This window comes from Xiphophorus maculatus, unplaced genomic scaffold (assembly GCF_002775205.1).
Source record: "Xiphophorus maculatus strain JP 163 A unplaced genomic scaffold, X_maculatus-5.0-male Unplaced_Scaffold_BN000184F, whole genome shotgun sequence".
Taxonomy (NCBI): domain Eukaryota; kingdom Metazoa; phylum Chordata; class Actinopteri; order Cyprinodontiformes; family Poeciliidae; genus Xiphophorus; species Xiphophorus maculatus.
This window is the reverse complement of record NW_019369780.1, coordinates 27,654-43,733: the sequence shown is the minus strand read 5'-3', so window position 1 is coordinate 43,733 and position 16,080 is coordinate 27,654. Positions and strand designations below refer to the sequence as shown.

The 16,080-nt window shown below is 39.3% G+C and overlaps 1 protein-coding gene across 1 annotated transcript; it reads left to right on the top strand.

Moving 5' to 3' along the window:
- The first annotated feature begins 949 nt into the window (after positions 1-949).
- On the top strand, positions 950-8,567 carry LOC102230417 (neutral cholesterol ester hydrolase 1-like). Its single transcript, XM_023330089.1, has 5 exons — positions 950-1,142; positions 3,075-3,297; positions 4,282-4,351; positions 4,633-4,804; positions 6,127-8,567. Exons 1-5 carry the CDS (start codon positions 1,008-1,010, stop codon positions 6,745-6,747), a joined length of 1,221 nt encoding a protein of 406 aa, XP_023185857.1. The 5' UTR covers positions 950-1,007; the 3' UTR covers positions 6,748-8,567.
- Positions 8,568-16,080: the final 7,513 nt, after the last annotated feature.

Genomic DNA, 16,080 nt, shown 5'->3' with positions numbered 1-16,080 from the left:
TAAATCTAAATATAAAATATAAAGTGCAGGAATGACAGTAAAATAGAAGTTATTTAACTATGTACATGTGCAAGGTATAAAGTGGAGACCAGATTTTGAGTGCAGTCCAGTTAAGAGTTCAGCAGTCTGATGGCAAGTGGGAAAAAGCTGTTTCGGAACCAGGTGGATCTGCACCGGATGCTGCAGAACCTCTTTCCAGAGGGCAGCAGGGAGAACAGTCCATGGTGGGGGTGTGAGGGGTCACTGATGATGTTTCGGCCTCGGGACACGCAGCACTGGGATGAAATGTCCTGAATGGAGGGAAGGGGGGCCCCGATGATCCTCTCTGCTGTCCGCACCACTCTCCTCACGTTCTTCCAGTTGGAGGCGCTGCAGCTTCCACACCACACAGAGAGGCAGCTGGTCAGAATGCTCTCTATGGTGCTTCTGTAGAACGTCTTGATATCTGTTTTCTTAATCTGCGATGGACTGGCAATCTGTCCAGGGTCAGCAGCCCTCATGACCCAACTATAGGGATAATTCATGATAATTAATGGATGGATAAATGTGCTCTTAATATAATGTACATTTGTCTCCAAAATATTGATTTGCTTTATGTTTTATGACTTCTGTTTGCGATAGATTGGGTGTAAGGATAGATAAATACATCTCCATAATGATTCCTTATTGTTGCTTATTTTAGATTGTTTGTTACTAATATAATTTTAAATAAAGATTTAAAAATAAAAAAGGAACATATCACGTTTTGTAGCCATTTCTTTACTATTTAATTTGTATTTTTAATGTTGAAAGTGGACTTGGGTTTTTTGAAAGGCGTTGTATGCAATAGTCCCATTTCCATATAAGGTATGAGACTGACAGTGGTCCGTCCCCGCCCCTTTCTGTTTGCTGCAGCGAGGTGTACTTGACCTGCTCCGCTCCCTCCTCCCCGACAGTTGGCGACCTGACAGCGGGCAGTGCCGTATGATTCTCCCGGGCAGGTTCACTCCTCCTTCGTCTTCTGCGCGATGAGGCTCCGTTTGGCCGGGGCCGTGCTGCTGGCGGCGGCCGCCTACTACGTGTACCTGCCGCTACCGAGCGGCGTGAGCGAGCCGTGGAAGCTGATGCTGCTGGACGCGCTGTTCCGGAGCTTCATGCGGGCGGTGAGTGGCGGAGAGATGCGCTGAATGCGGTGGAACACCACCGGACAGGTAGCGATCCGCCGCAGCCGGGATTAAGTTTTACAGGTTAAAGCCGCGCAGGTCAAGTAAACACCTGCTTGTGGGTTTAAATAATAAATCACTAACGCGATTTTTACTAAGTTGAGCTGTCTAAATCAAGTTTTGGAGAGATTAAAATAGAATCGCATCGGAAAATACAAAATAAGAGCAACAAAAAAACCTCAGCTAAAATAGTACATAAATTGGGGGGTTGTTTCATATTTGTGCACAAATTTTTCTTATTAAAGCTTATGGGGATTTCTGTTTTTTCTGGCCCGTTTATGTTTCAATACTACTTTGGTTGGTGTTTTTTCCGGTGTGGAAAAGTGACTCATGTATTTTAACACTAAGGTTACCAAACTTAAACACCTGTACGTTTCATTTCCGTTAATTTTACAGTTACAACTGGTGTTGTTGTTAGAGAATTATGGTATTTGTAGTTTCTCGTGTGAAAAATGTACATTTTTAATTAAGATGATTGAATTGAAATTTTTTAGATCTTGCAAAAATGCTTTTAGTGTTTTAAACACTGAACCATGTGGAAATCTATTTATTAAATGCAACACATGTGGGCTTGTGGATTCTTGAGTCCAACAGAAACATTGTGATCATCTTAATTTTCAATTCTGTCTCTAATCTGAATCCGTTTTTTACTGAGCTGGAAAGAAAGTGCATGAAATGACTGGCTGATTATGCATTTTACAAACTGACAGAGATGCAAATATTTACTTTAAATGCATTTTATGATAATCAAAAAAGCCAAATTTCACACTGTTTAAACTGCTGGTCAAAGAGGAACTGAGTGATGCATCCTAATAAAAATGATAAATAAGAACCTCAAATTCAAATCGTTATTAATGCATCAGATAATTATTCTTTTTTATGTTTGTCGATTTATTGTATTATTGGGGAAAATTGCCAGGAGGTCCAAACAGAAAGCACACAATGCTGCAATAATGTGAAAAACTCCTTTGACCGCATTACTGATGGTAACCTGCCTCCACAGACGGTAATCTAATGGCCTTCAGCAGACGATGCTGCGTCTAGATCTTTGTAAGCAAAGAGCAACAAGGTTTTCCTGTGTTCAGAGGACAGGTTTGACAGCCTGCTCAGTGATTTCACCCTGTTACTCAACAGAGGGTTGAACGTTTTCACGCAGTTTTCACATCCATTTTGTTTCTATAAATTAAAATGTCGCTGAAAGTTTATTTAGTTTTAATTACGTTATAAATTTGTTTATTTTAGTGATTTAATGTAAAAAGTGAAACTTGTGGATTTGTTTCTAACAGGGTGATTATTTTGGATTATCTGGAGCTATATTTCTAACCAAATTTTAAAATGTCGCAAAAAAGAAAATACAAATTAGGTGTTTTTTTGTTTTTTTTTTTACCATTTTCTGGTTTGAAGTGAATCAACCAGGCTATGTAAAGCATCATTTTGTCAGATTTTGGCTGTAAAAATAAAATAATAATTAAAAATTTTGACATTTTTACAAGTTTTGTGCCTCTGGTAAGGCACAGACTAACTAGTGGAATTCGCTACGTCAGAACTTCTTCAGCAAATACCCCCTTTTGGGCATTAACTCTTTTTCAGAAAAGCCAAAAAAGCGAGTGTAAACACTTTTTTATGAAATTGAGATATTTTCCCATCAACTTTATCTAATGCCATACTTAAGAATACGCTTTAAAAAGCAACAAAAACGCTGTTTATGGGGTTTAGTCTATTGTCTGCAGTCCGGAGTTTGAAGCTCCTCACTCTTAAATGGGTGTTATTTGTGCCACCGTTTTTCCTTCCACTCAACTTTCAGTATATATAATTGAATCCAGACTCTCTAGCATTGATCTGTTGTGAACACGGGTTGCTTGTGCATTTCAGAGCGACGCGGCCCACACCCTGGGCGTGTGCCACCGTGTTCACCTGCTGAACCGGGTGGTGTCCTGGGTGGAGGTGATCGAGGCTCGCTCCAGTCCCACCGTCAACGTGACCGACTCCACCCTGGGAGGCGTCCCCACCCGCGTGTTTCAGCCAAACGGAGAAAGCAGGCTGAGAAGAGGAGTCATCTATTTCCATGGAGGAGGCTGGGCGCTCGCTAGTGGCAGTAGGTTCAATCCCAGATTTAATGTTTGTGTTATATTTTCACTCTAAATTAGGAATACCTGCCGTTTATATAAGACTTAAAAACAAAACATCTCAAGATTTCATGGTTTATTAAAAGTTTAGACCTAAACATCTTAGATTAGTCTAAAAATATATCTGATTCTATAAAAGAATAAAGGATGCATGACATTTCCAGATGCCAACCTTCTGTTATCTTGCTGACCAATATGTAAATTCATGTTTCCTCACATTATTTTCTTAATTTTGAGGCAAAAAAGGGTTTTATTTTTTATTTAGTTTAAAATAAATTAAAGAGCGCTCATCTTTATGTCTGTCATGACAACAAATTCTGTTGGACGATAAATGGTCCCAGAAGTTGTTGCGATAAATTATAGTGTTGTTGTTTTGAGATCATATTCAAGTAATAATGGTGATAATGATGCAAAAACTCATTCTCATAGATCAATAAACTTTAAAGTTTAATGAATATTTTACAAGGGATGGAAGACATTTGAAATATCCAAAATAAATAAACAAAACAACAGATAAATAAAGTGAAAAGTCCTTAAAAAAAGGATCCAGTTGAGACCAAAACTTAAGACTGAAGAGTTTTATCATCCAGGTTTTGGTAGAAAGAGAGAAAAGAGAAAAATGATAAATTATGCAAATGGAAATTATTGAGCATGTTTTAATTTATTATGTGATCAATTGATTTATTGCTATTGGATCAGTCATAGTCATTGTAGGAAACAACATGCTGTAGTTTTTCCATGATTCTTCTGGAACAAAGTAGAGATGTTTATACTCTTATTTTCCATGAAATATTCCCTCAGTGTTGATAAATGACCTCATTTTTCTGTTTTTATGCACCAGCTGTTCCTTTACATGCCAGGAAATGTCAAATTATTATAGAAAGCACTTAGTACATCTGTCATTTACACCACAATGTTCCTTGTTTATGAATTTTACCGTCTTTGTTTTGCAGAGATGCGCTCCTATGACCTTCTCTGTCGGAAAATGGCGGAAGATCTGGACGCTGTCATAATGTCTGTGGAGTGAGTGTCGGGAGTTAAATCAGCACACCCACCCAATTTATTTTCTTTTTCTTGCTAACGGCAGTGCTGCTGTGGCTTTCATGAAACAGGAGGTTTTTTATGTAAACTTCACGGTAGGTTTGTGTCCTGTCCGACAAACAGAGGGTTCGTTCAGTTGTCATGGACACGGTTGAACTGATGAGACCAGTGAGATGATTTCTGCCCAGAAACTGGAATATGAGCAAGAAAAGTCCGATCATTTAGACTTTAAATGCTGCCATGTTGTGTTTATCCTGTCATAGTTACCGCCTTGCTCCCGAGGCCGTGTTTCCAGATCAGTACCACGACGCCGTGGCAGCGTCGCGGGTCTTCCTGTCCGCTGAACTCTTGCAGCAGTACGGCATCGATCCGGAGCGGCTCTGCGTGTCTGGAGACAGCGCTGGAGGAAACCTGGCTGCTGCTGTGGCGCAGGAGGTAAAAAAACCCACAAATATTACAAAGAGGCACATCCACGTTTTAATTTATCTCTTTATTAATTCATAATAGAAATAACTGAAGGTCCTACACCCCCGTCTTTCCACTAACACTGCAAATAAACAATGTCTAGACAAATATTTTTGTCTAGTTTCTTGTGAAAATTTCTTAGTACACTTGAAATAAGACAAAACTAACTTACAATTAATGTTTCAGCAAGAAATAGGAGCTTGTTTTAAGTCAAAGATTCCTTAATATCGATTTAAAAATTCTTGTTCCATTAGCAGATAAATTCACTGATAACATGACATTTTTACCATGTGATATGTGAATTTATCTCTCAAAATTCAGGAATTATTTACTTAAAACAAGCTCCTGTGTTTTGCTGAAAAGTTACTTGTTAGTTAGTTTTGTTTTGTTTCAAGTGGGACTCAGCTTAGGTTGCTAGGTAACGGGGCTTGGGTTGCTAGGTAACAGCGCAGTGCCCGTGGAATGTGACTTAACTGTCGAGTTAAAAAAGATATTTTTCCCATGTCACGAATAAAATAATTTGCCAAAGGAACTTGTAGTTTTTCATTGATGTTAAGGAATTATTTACGTAAAAAAGTTCCTATATTTTGCGGAAATGTTATCTATAAATTAGTTTTATTTCAAGTGTACTAAGATATTTTCTCCAGAAATTAAACCAAAAATATTTGGTAAATAAACCTTTTTAGTTTCTTCTGTCAAGTCGAAAACTTTAAAACAAAGCTTGTTGCTAACTAAGTTAATTAGCACGTGTAGTCAAACATCAGTATTGGTATGGCTTGAAGATCTATAACTGAAACTCATGTTTAAATTGTAACATTTAAAACTCACTTGCTTGCCTGTGAACAAACTTGACCAATTTAGCAGCAAGCAAAACTAAAGTGGAAGTGCTATGATTTGTCCCATGTGAGGACAAATGTCCTCAGTTTGGTGATTTGGTCTCAACTAGCCCTTTTATTGATGGACAATTTTCTTTAGAGACTCCATTATTCATTTAGCAATTTCTGTTTTGTTTATTTATTTTGATTGTTTAAAATGTCCTCCTGTTCCAGTGTTAAATGTTTGTTATAATTTAAAGTTTATTGATCTTTGAGAATGTGTTGTTGCATTATTATTATTATTATTATTATTATTATTATTATTATTATTGTACCATTCCCATCATATTACTTGGAAATTGTCTCCAAACAACAATCGCAATAACTTCTGGGTGACATTTGTTACCGCGACCGGCCCGTTTCAGTTTGGGTCAGGAATCTTCCTCTAAACTTGTACATTTAATTTTGTCCCTGCAGCTCAGCCTGGATAACTCTCTGCAGGTGAAATTCAAAGCCCAGGCGCTGATCTACCCAGTGCTGCAGGCTCTCGACTTCCACACGCCGTCGTACCAGCAGAACCAGGCTGTGCCCATCCTCTACAGGCCTTACATGGCCCGCTTCTGGCTGCAGTACCTGGGCGCCGACTCCTCCCTGGAGCCCGTCCTACTGGTGAACAACCACAGCGCTCTGGATGAGCGGGCCATCAGCGCCGCCACCCGCTCCAACCTGAACTGGACCGCTCTGCTGCCGGCCGAGCGCAAGAAGAACTTCAAGCCGGTCGTTAAGGAGAAGGGATCGCCAGGCGTGGTGGGCGCGGTGCCGGGGCTGATAGACGTGAGGGCGGCGCCGCTGCTGGCGGAGCAGGAGGTTCTGGGTAAAACACCCAAAGCATATGTGATGACGTGCGAGTTTGACGTTTTGCGGGACGATGGACTGATGTACGGCAGGCGGCTGCGGGACGCTGGCGTTGAGGTGACGAGTGACCACTACGAGGACGGTTTCCATGGCTGCATGGTGTTTGCGAACCTGCCAATGATGTCGAGTGTTGGACAAAGAAGTATGAGGAACTACATTCGCTGGCTGGACCAGAACCTATGAGCAGGACTCCACACATATGGAAGCTCTTAGTTGAATTTTAAAAAATTGTTGTAAAGAAAACCCAAAACAAAAGCAGCAGTGTAAATATCTTCACACTGCAAAAAAAACAATTATCAGGTATTTTTGGTCTAGTTTCTAGTGCAAATTTCTTATTGCACACTAAATAAGATAACACTAACTTGAGAGTAACTTTTCAGCAGGAAATAGGAGCTGGTTTAAGTCAATAATTCCTTGAAAAAGTCCTTGTTTCATTGGCAGATAAAGTGAAATATTAGAACTAGAACCTTTTCAACAATATTTATATCTTGCTGGAAGGTTATCTTTAGCTTAGTTTTGTCTTATTAAGTGAACTAATGTATTTAACTAGAAACGAGACCAAAAATACTTGGTCAGATTTTGTGTTTTTGCAGTGTAAACAGACATGATGATCTGATTTACTGCTTCAGAAATGCTTTAAAAAAACTCACTGGATCTGAATATTTTATTGAAAATAGAGAAAAAAAGATATTTATGAAAAGCAAATATTATTATGGGGGGCATTCTGAGGGGGGAAATATATTTATGGCTTATTTAAAAAGCCATAAATATAAGCAAAAGTCTCACATCGCAGATCAGATGAGGCGACTGACAGGGAGAACCCCTCACCTGGACGAATCAGTGTGGCCGGCTCTGAGCCGAAACCCACCTTCAACCTCAACACCTGCTCCACCAAAAAAAAAAAAAAACAAACAGCTGCAACCAAAACGGTTCCACCGACCCCGCTCCCAAGGACAGAGCGACCAGCCCGGGCCTCCAAACATTCAGACTCTGTGGGAATCCCACTGAAAAACAGATTTTCTGTACTCCAGCCTGAGCCTCTGAGTGAAACCTCGCTTTCAAACATCAACAATGAGGCAAGTCTAACACATCCACCCCCCAAAGCCCCAAAGGGCAAAGCGGCTACCAGGAAAACGAAAGGTATCCCAAAAGTGCTTATTGTTGGAGATGAGGCATTAAATGGAATCAGTCACGTTTGTAATCCCAAGAAAACGAGAGTGATTTCTTTTCCTGGTGACACTGTATCTGATTTAACTCGTAAAGTTCTTTCGCTGACCGCTGATCAGCCAGATATTGAGTCTTTAGTTGTGCATGTTGGAGCCAACGATGTGGCAAAGCAGAAATCTGAGATTCTGAAAAAGGACTATAATATTCTTCTGAACACTATGGGAAAGTTAAAAATGAAGTTATTTCTCAGTGGTCCAATTCCATCACCTCAATGGGGAGACAAAAAACACTCCAGGCTGGACATGATAAACAAATGGCTGATTAAAAGCTGCTCTGCCAGCTCAGTGACCTTCATCGATAACCTCTGGATCTATTGGCAGCGCTTTCACGTTTTTGGAAGAAGCGGACACAATCTTAATAAACATGGGATAAAGCTGCTCACTGCAAATCTTTTCATTTTATCAACAAGGACAGCAACGTGATCATCGCTTCAGAAGAACAGGCTCAAGGATTTCTGACTAGGAAGGAACCCTCCGCTTATCAGGAACAAACAGTTTCAAAAGCAGCTGATATAACATCGACTGGAGGCGGAGCGACTGGTTCCCTTCCTCCTTCTCCCCTCCCTCTCTGCTCACCCACTCATTCACAGGATTCACAAGATACACATGGAGAAATGTCTTCTGGACCGGAGTTTCTTAAATTTACAGATGGAATGAATCAACAGGTTGTACTTGGGACGTCACTCCTTAGCACTCACGTAGCAGACCTCACTTCATTTAAGCCACCTGACTCTAACGTCCCAGAGGATCCATCACTCTGCGTTTCTGAGGTCTGAGGCCGGGGTCCAGACTTTATCTTTACACCCTTCTTGCTCCAGAATGTGTCTGGCCCCCCGGCACTGCAGAACAGGACATTACCTGTCCGGATCACTACAAGAAAATTTACAAGAAACAGAAACATAAAATACAGCTGTTTTAATTCAAACATCAGACTGTTCCCTTGCCTAAAGGAACCTCAGACTGAAGAACTCTTGACCGCCAAGTCACTTAAACTAGCTCTTTTAAATACCAGATCTCTCTGTGCTAAAGCTCTATTAATTAATGATTTCATCACTGAGCATAATATCGATGTTATGTTTCTGACAGAAACATGGTTGAATGATAATAATGAATCGATCGTACTAATTGAATCTGCGCCTCCTAACTACAATTTCTTCAGTGAGAATAGAAAACACAAAAAAGGAGGAGGCGTGGCTTCAATATTTAAGAATACCATAAATTGTAGTAAAATCTCTTTGGGTCACTTCACCTCTTTTGAGTATCTTGGAATTTAGGTTAAAGGCCACAAACGAACTTTGACAGTAACTCTATACAAAACTCCAACTTTTGTGGAGAATTTCTTTACTGACTTGAATGAATTTCTATCTCTTATATGTATTGATTATGATTGTTTAATAATTGTTGGTGATTTCAACATTCATGTTGACAATCCCCAAGACAGAGGGGCAAAAAAGCTCACTAATATTTTAGAGACTTTTGGTCTAATACAACATGTCAAACAAGCAACACACACTCAAGGACACACACTGGACCTGGTTATCAGTAAGGGTGTGAATATTTCCAATGTCTCTGTAACTGATGTCACTCTGTCGGATCACTTCGCTGTTATTTTTGAAAGTTCTTTATCTTTTAACCCACTTGGACAAACAGCAACCATCACAAAACGTTCTCTCACTGAAAACACGGCAGAAACTTTTAATCAAATCTACTCTTCTTCCTCACCCTTAAGCTGTAATGATGTAGATAAGTTGGTAAATGATTTTCAGTCTAAAGTCTCAGATATTATTGATTCCATTGCCCCAATTAAAATGAAGGTTGTGTCTGGTAAAAAGAAATCTCCATGGAGAAATGCACAAACAGTTAGATCTGCAAGACAACTCTGCCGTAGGGCTGAACGAAAATGGCGTAAAACTCAACTCCACGTTCATTGTGACATCTATAAAGAAAGACTACGTAACTATCATTTAACACTAAAACATGCAAGAGAGGCTTTCTTTGCAGATGTCATAAACAAAAACATTAACAATGCTCGAGCTTTATTTGCAACAGTTGACAGAATCACAAACCCTCCTGTGAATTTACCGCCTGAATTCCAATCTAATGCTGCCTGCAACCAGTTTTCCAGCTTCTTTTCAGAGAAAATTCAAAAAATCAGAGGATTAATCTGTACATCCACTATAAAGTCAGTACCAATGCTGTGCCCAAACAAAACAAATACAGGAAAAATGACCCAATTTCAACTACTTAATTATAAAACCCTACAGGAAATAATAAGTCAACTAAGCTCCAGTTCCTGCTGTCTGGATGTCCCAGATCTATAACTCTAGAACATTTCTTTAAGAAAGTCCTGCCTGTTATTGCTGCTGATCTGATCCAAATAGTAAACTCATCGCTCTCATCAGGCGTTTTCCCCCAGGCTCTGAAAACAGCAGTAATCAAACCACTTATAAAAAAGAACAATCTGGACAAATCACTAATGCAGAATTACAGGCCAACCTCTGACCTCTGACCTCCCATTCATCAGCAAACTTATTGAAAAAGCTGTGTGCTTCCTAACTATAAACAACCTCTTTGACTCCTTCCAGTCTGGTTTCCATGGTTAACACAGCACAGAGACCGCCCTCGTCAAAAGTGTTCAATGTGATCCATATAAATACAGACTGTGGCAGAACCACAGTGCTGGTTCTGTTGGACCTCAGTGCAGCTTTTGACACTGTTGACCATGACATATTACTGAATCGACTGGAGAGTTGGGTCGGACTCTCCGGTCCATTGCTTAACTGGTTTAAATCCTACATAAAGAACAGGGATTTCTTTGTTTCAATTGAAAACTTTTCATCAAAGAGGTCAAAGGTCACATGTGGGGTACCCCAAGGTTCAATCCTAGGGCCCCTCTTATTCAATATTTATATGCTCCCACTAGCTCAGGTTATAACAGGAAATAATATTAGCTACCATAACTATACAGATGACACACAGCTCTACATTACGATGTCACCAGGTGACCTTTGACCCCATCCAATCACTGAACAGATGCTTAGAACAGATAAATGTGTGGATGTGCCAAAACCTTCTCCAGCTGAACAGAAACAAAACTGAATTTATTATTTTTGGACCTAAAGAGGAACGATCTAGAGTTAAAGATCTAGAGTTATAGATCTAGAGTTATAGATCTAGAGTCAATGCACAGCTTCAGTTATTACAACTGAAAACCAGCGATCAGCCCGAAACCTGGGAGTAGTGATGGACTCTGACCTGAACCTCCAGAGCCACATAAAGACAGTCACAAAGTCGGCCTTCTATCACCTGAAGAACATTTCCAGGATTAAAGGACTAATGTCTCAGCCAGATCTAGAGAAACTCATCCATGCGTTCATCTTCAGTCGTATTGATTATTGCAACAGCGTCTTCACAGGTCTGTCCAACAAATCAATCAAACAGCTGCAGCTGATCCAGAATGCTGCTGCTGGCGTTCTCACTAAAACCAGGAAGATAGAGCACATAACACCAGTTTTAAAGTCCCTCCACTGGCTCCCTGTAGCTCAAAGAATAGACTTTAAAATACTGTTGTTAGTTTATAAATCACTGAATGGCTTAGCACCACAATATATTAAAGATCTGCTGCTGTTGTATCAACCTTCCAGACCTCTCAGGTTCTGGTTCTGCTCTGCATCCCCAGAACCAGAACCAAACGAGGAGAAGCAGCTTTCAGCATCTATGCACCACAAATTTGGAGCAAACTTCCAGAAAACTGTAAAATAGCTGAAACACTGACTTCTTTTAAATCTCAACTGAAAACCCACCTGTTTAGAATTGTATTTGAAATGTAATCAATTACAAATTTATTGATGGAACTTGACTTAATGCTGTGTTTTGATTATTGATTCTATGTTGCATTGTATTTCTGTGTTTGTAATGATGTAAAGCACTTTGAAATGCCTTGCTGCTGAAATGTGCTATACAAATAAAATTTGATTTGATTGATTGATTTATTCCTTGAAATTTCTAAAAAAAAAAAAAAAAAAAAGAACACCTTTTTATGTAAGCCTATTTTACACTGGATTAAAAGAAAATGAATTCACACATACTTAATAAAAAAGAAAGTCAGCCACTGGACAAAACGCATAATGGATCAGTGTTTTACTTTAGCGTCTGCACAATTTATAAATTTGTACTTTGGCACATTTTATTTGATATATTTGTTAATTAGGTCATTTATGTTTATGATTTATTTATGTATTTTATTTAAAGGGTTAGTGTTTTTGATTAATTGACATTTTAGTTGGACACAACAAGATGCTGTACAGGCCACAAAGCAGCTGTTTGCAACACCTGAGCTTATTCAAAGTACTTTTTGCAATTAATTAAATTTGTTACATGTGAGACAAACACATAAATTAATTATATAATTTAATGCAGTAAATATGGCCACTTTTTGGCTCCTGAAATCCATAAACATTGAAGTACAAAACATGTTTATCATGATTTTTTTGTTATTTATTTTTATTTATAACTCAATTGGGAGGTGAGTTATAACCTCACCTCCCAGCTTAGAAGTTGGTACAAAGCATCTTCTAAGCTGCCTTGTACCGTTCAGAGTTCACTTCAGACAAAACGTTATACTTTAAACGTTCGGATTTTACGCATCGTTACTGTTAAACTTGTACCAGACGGTAAAGTAATGAAAGTTCAGAAACAAAATGGTTATGGTAAAACCAAGTAAACACTTATTCAAGCAAAGGCTACTCAAACAAATAGCTAATACCAATTAGCTATTTTAGCTAACTTGTAACCAAGCTAACTCTAATAACTACATGACCTAGCTACTACTAACTAACTGTTCACTTGTGGGAATGTAGGTAAATGCTTCTTGCAGTGTAAAAGTCCTTGAAGTGATCAGCTATGTTAACTAAAGGTTAACATTTATTTTAGCTTGCAGCTAAATAATCCAACAGCTACTAAAGCTAATGACAACTCATGGGAGTAACGTATTGGGCTAATGACTACTCAAACTAAATATTATTTTAATTAAAAGTTTCTTTTCTGAGGGAAGAAGTGATTCCAGACCATCAAGTTTTTTTGTACAGCACATTTTATACATATTGCAACTTTTATTTTATTTGATGATAATCAAAAACCAATCATTGCAAAAACAAAAAAAGCAATGTCTAACCAAGTATTTTTGTCTGGTTTCTAGTGCAAATTTTGTAATACACTTGAAATAAGACTAAACTAACTCACAAGCAACTTTTCAGTAAGAAATAGGAGCTGGTTTTATGTAAATAATTCCTTCATATCAGAAGATAACCAGTTTGAACAATGAACTGAAGGAGGAAAAAAATAGGAGTGAATTTGTTAGCTGAAATGTATATATATTATCATATATTTGTTGTTTTCTTTATAACAATAGTGTTACTTATATGATGTTCCGTCTTATATGCCTTTATTGTTTTCTTTTCCTTCAGCATAAAGAATGTTTCTGTATTGTTTGATTTACTTTATTTCCTTTCTACAAGAGGGCCTCCCTGAAGAGAAGCAGTGATAACCGGGCTCACAGGGTTTATTGCTCAGCAGGACTGTTTCTTCCTTTGAGCTGTTAGATAGCTGTAGAACCGTCGCCTTGAAGATGTACGACCTGTTCTGTTTTTACTCTGTGTTTTAATGCAAGATAACATGTGTTTAGTTAGTGATTGTCATTAGCACTGCAACTAAATAATGAAGTGTTTTGTCCCCACCCCTTAGAGTTGCAGTGCTCTCTGTGATAGGGACTCTGAAAGTAATAAAAAGAGAGGAGTGGACAAATGTGTTTCAGAGCGGTTGGAGATTTGTAACTGTAAACACATCTCTGTCCGTTCTCCTTGCGAGATCAAAAGAATCTAACTCTCTTGTCTTTTCTGTGTTTGTTCAATTTGTCTTTAATAGGTTTCAAACCTGACAGAATTTCTACCAGAAACCTCAGATATCTTGAGATTAATTTCAGAAATCTCTAGAAAAAAGAAGAAAAATTCTGAGTTCCAGAAGTCAAAAAATCGCAAGAAAAAAGATCTGAAATTTCAGACATTTTCTATAAAAAAAATTGGAAATTTCTGATTTCGAAAAGTTGAAAACTTGCTAGAAAAACTCAGAAATTTAGAGTTGAATCTGAGAAATAAAAATAATAATATTATCTATCATAATAAGGAATAAGGAACATTTTCCACTTCTGGATTTTTTAAAAACTTTTTTCTGGAAGACTTCTGAGATTAATCATAGTCAGAAAATTTCTAAAGATTTTTTCTTGGTAACTTTACTCCTTTTTTTCTTCTACCAGCAATATTTCTATTCCTAGTTTGCTGATATTTTTGAATCATAACATTCTGAATAAAGTAGATTCTGGTTTCAGTTAACAGACGATGGCGCCAGATCGCTCTCTGGATGTTATTGAGCAACAGTTAAAATTCTGGTTGCGCAGACTTAACTTATCACTCATGTGTCTTTTATTTACACTTTTATTTGGAAATTCATGGACACAGTTGTGTTTTTCATTTGTAAGTTATATTGCCAGAAATATTGGAGGCTAATAAAACCACTGTGCAGATCATGGGGTTTGTTGAAAAGGGACTTTTTGTCCTTTCATTGGTTTCTAAGACGCTCTTCTGCAACTTGTTCTTCAAGTTGAGGCTTGCAGAGAAACAGAAAGCTGTCAGACGGATGGAAACGGGATTTCAGATCGGAAAGTTGGCAGTGAGGTGAGGCGACCTGCCCTGTAGAACCCGGCTGCTAAAAGGCAGGTCTTCGTCTGAATGCAAGCACACCTGCAGTCAAAAAGCTTAACCAGACCCGCCCAAGGAGGAGGGCATCTCAGAGTTTGTTTACCTGGATCCCATGAAGTTGGATTGGTGCCCATCAGAAGTCGGATCTCCGAAGCAGGTATGTGCACAAGGAGTTGGAAGGGCTTGAGCCCTTAACCCCATGATGCTCCAAATGCCCTTTTTTGAGTTGCATCTGGAACGAAGCTGAAGTTAGCTTCCGATTATAGCTTCCTGTACTTATCCTACAAGGCTGAACATGCTATCTGCCATATAAAGTACTGATTGGTAGTTCAAGGGTGTGTACATCTGAAATGTTTTTTTAAGTCATCCTGGAGGGACTCAGAGTAGAGCCGCTGCTGCTTCACATCGAGAGGAACCAGTTGATGTGGCTCAGGCATCTGGTCAGGATGCCACCTGGACGCCTCCCTGTTGAGGTGATAAGGGCAGGTCCCACCGCGAGAAGGCCCCGGACCCGCTGACCCGGGAACGCCTTGGGGCACAAGTGGCTTGTCGTTTGTGACTTCATTTGGCTGTAATCCGACAGGAATTACTTCTTCCCCCATTTCTGTCGGATTACTGCCAAATGAAAGTCACAGGAAGTCGGCCATTTTGTATTGAAGGTCCATTTTTTACCTCGAGTTTGACGTTTACAGCCTTCGTATTTGATCGAACTCCTCCTAGGGATTTTGATTGATCGGCTTCAAACTCGGTCAGTCTGATCATAAGGCATGTCTGATTTAAAGTTATCAAATTGGTGAGTTTTGGAGCATGTTGAAGGGGGGTTAGCAGGGGTCAAAGTTCACCTACACGCCATGAAACAAAAACCTCTTATATTTCCTATACAAAAACACATAGAGGGACCAAACTTTCAGTGATTGATCGACATCAGGTGTCCTAAAACACCCTGCAGTGAAATTTTTTTTTTATGTAGGCCACGCCCCCTGAGAGCAGGAAGTGTAATGTTTTACTGTGAACGGTCGCTATCTTAGCCCTTTGACCTAATCAACATGAAACTGTGTCCAGAGACAGAAGACATGTTGGTGTGTTGTGGATTCCAACCCCGACCGGCTGCGATGAAGCAGGTGGGCGTGGCGGCGTTGCGAACGCCATCGAATTTCGTTTGGCTCTGTATTCCACAGTTTCGGGGTGAGCTGCTCCAAACTCACTAGGATGGATCCTTATCCATCCCCGAACAGGAATCCATAGCTATATTTGGTGGGCGTGGCCTAATTTTTCTATAGCGACCCCTAGAGTATTTTAAATGAACAGCCCCAAGCCATGCTTAAACCTAGAATTACGAAACTTGGTACACATGTGTATCTTGTCGGGACGTACAAAAAAGTCTCTTAGAGCCATGCTCTAAACCCAACAGGAAGTCGGCCATTTTAGATTGAAGTTCATTTGACCTCGATTTTGACGTTTACAGCCTTTGCATTTGATCGAACTCCTCCTAGGGTTTTCGATTGATCGGCTTCAAACTCGGTCAGTCTGATCATAAG

Excerpts from the sequence above, each read along its gene's own strand:
- LOC102230417 (XM_023330089.1), top strand. The coding sequence starts at position 1,008 with ATGAGGCTCCGTTTGGCCGGGGCCGTGCTGCTGGCGGCGGCCGCCTAC. Across the intron at positions 3,298-4,281 it reads CTGGGCGCTCGCTAGTGGCA|AGATGCGCTCCTATGACCTT; the intron begins GTAGGTTCAATC and ends TTTGTTTTGCAG. Across the intron at positions 4,352-4,632 it reads GCTGTCATAATGTCTGTGGA|TTACCGCCTTGCTCCCGAGG; the intron begins GTGAGTGTCGGG and ends ATCCTGTCATAG.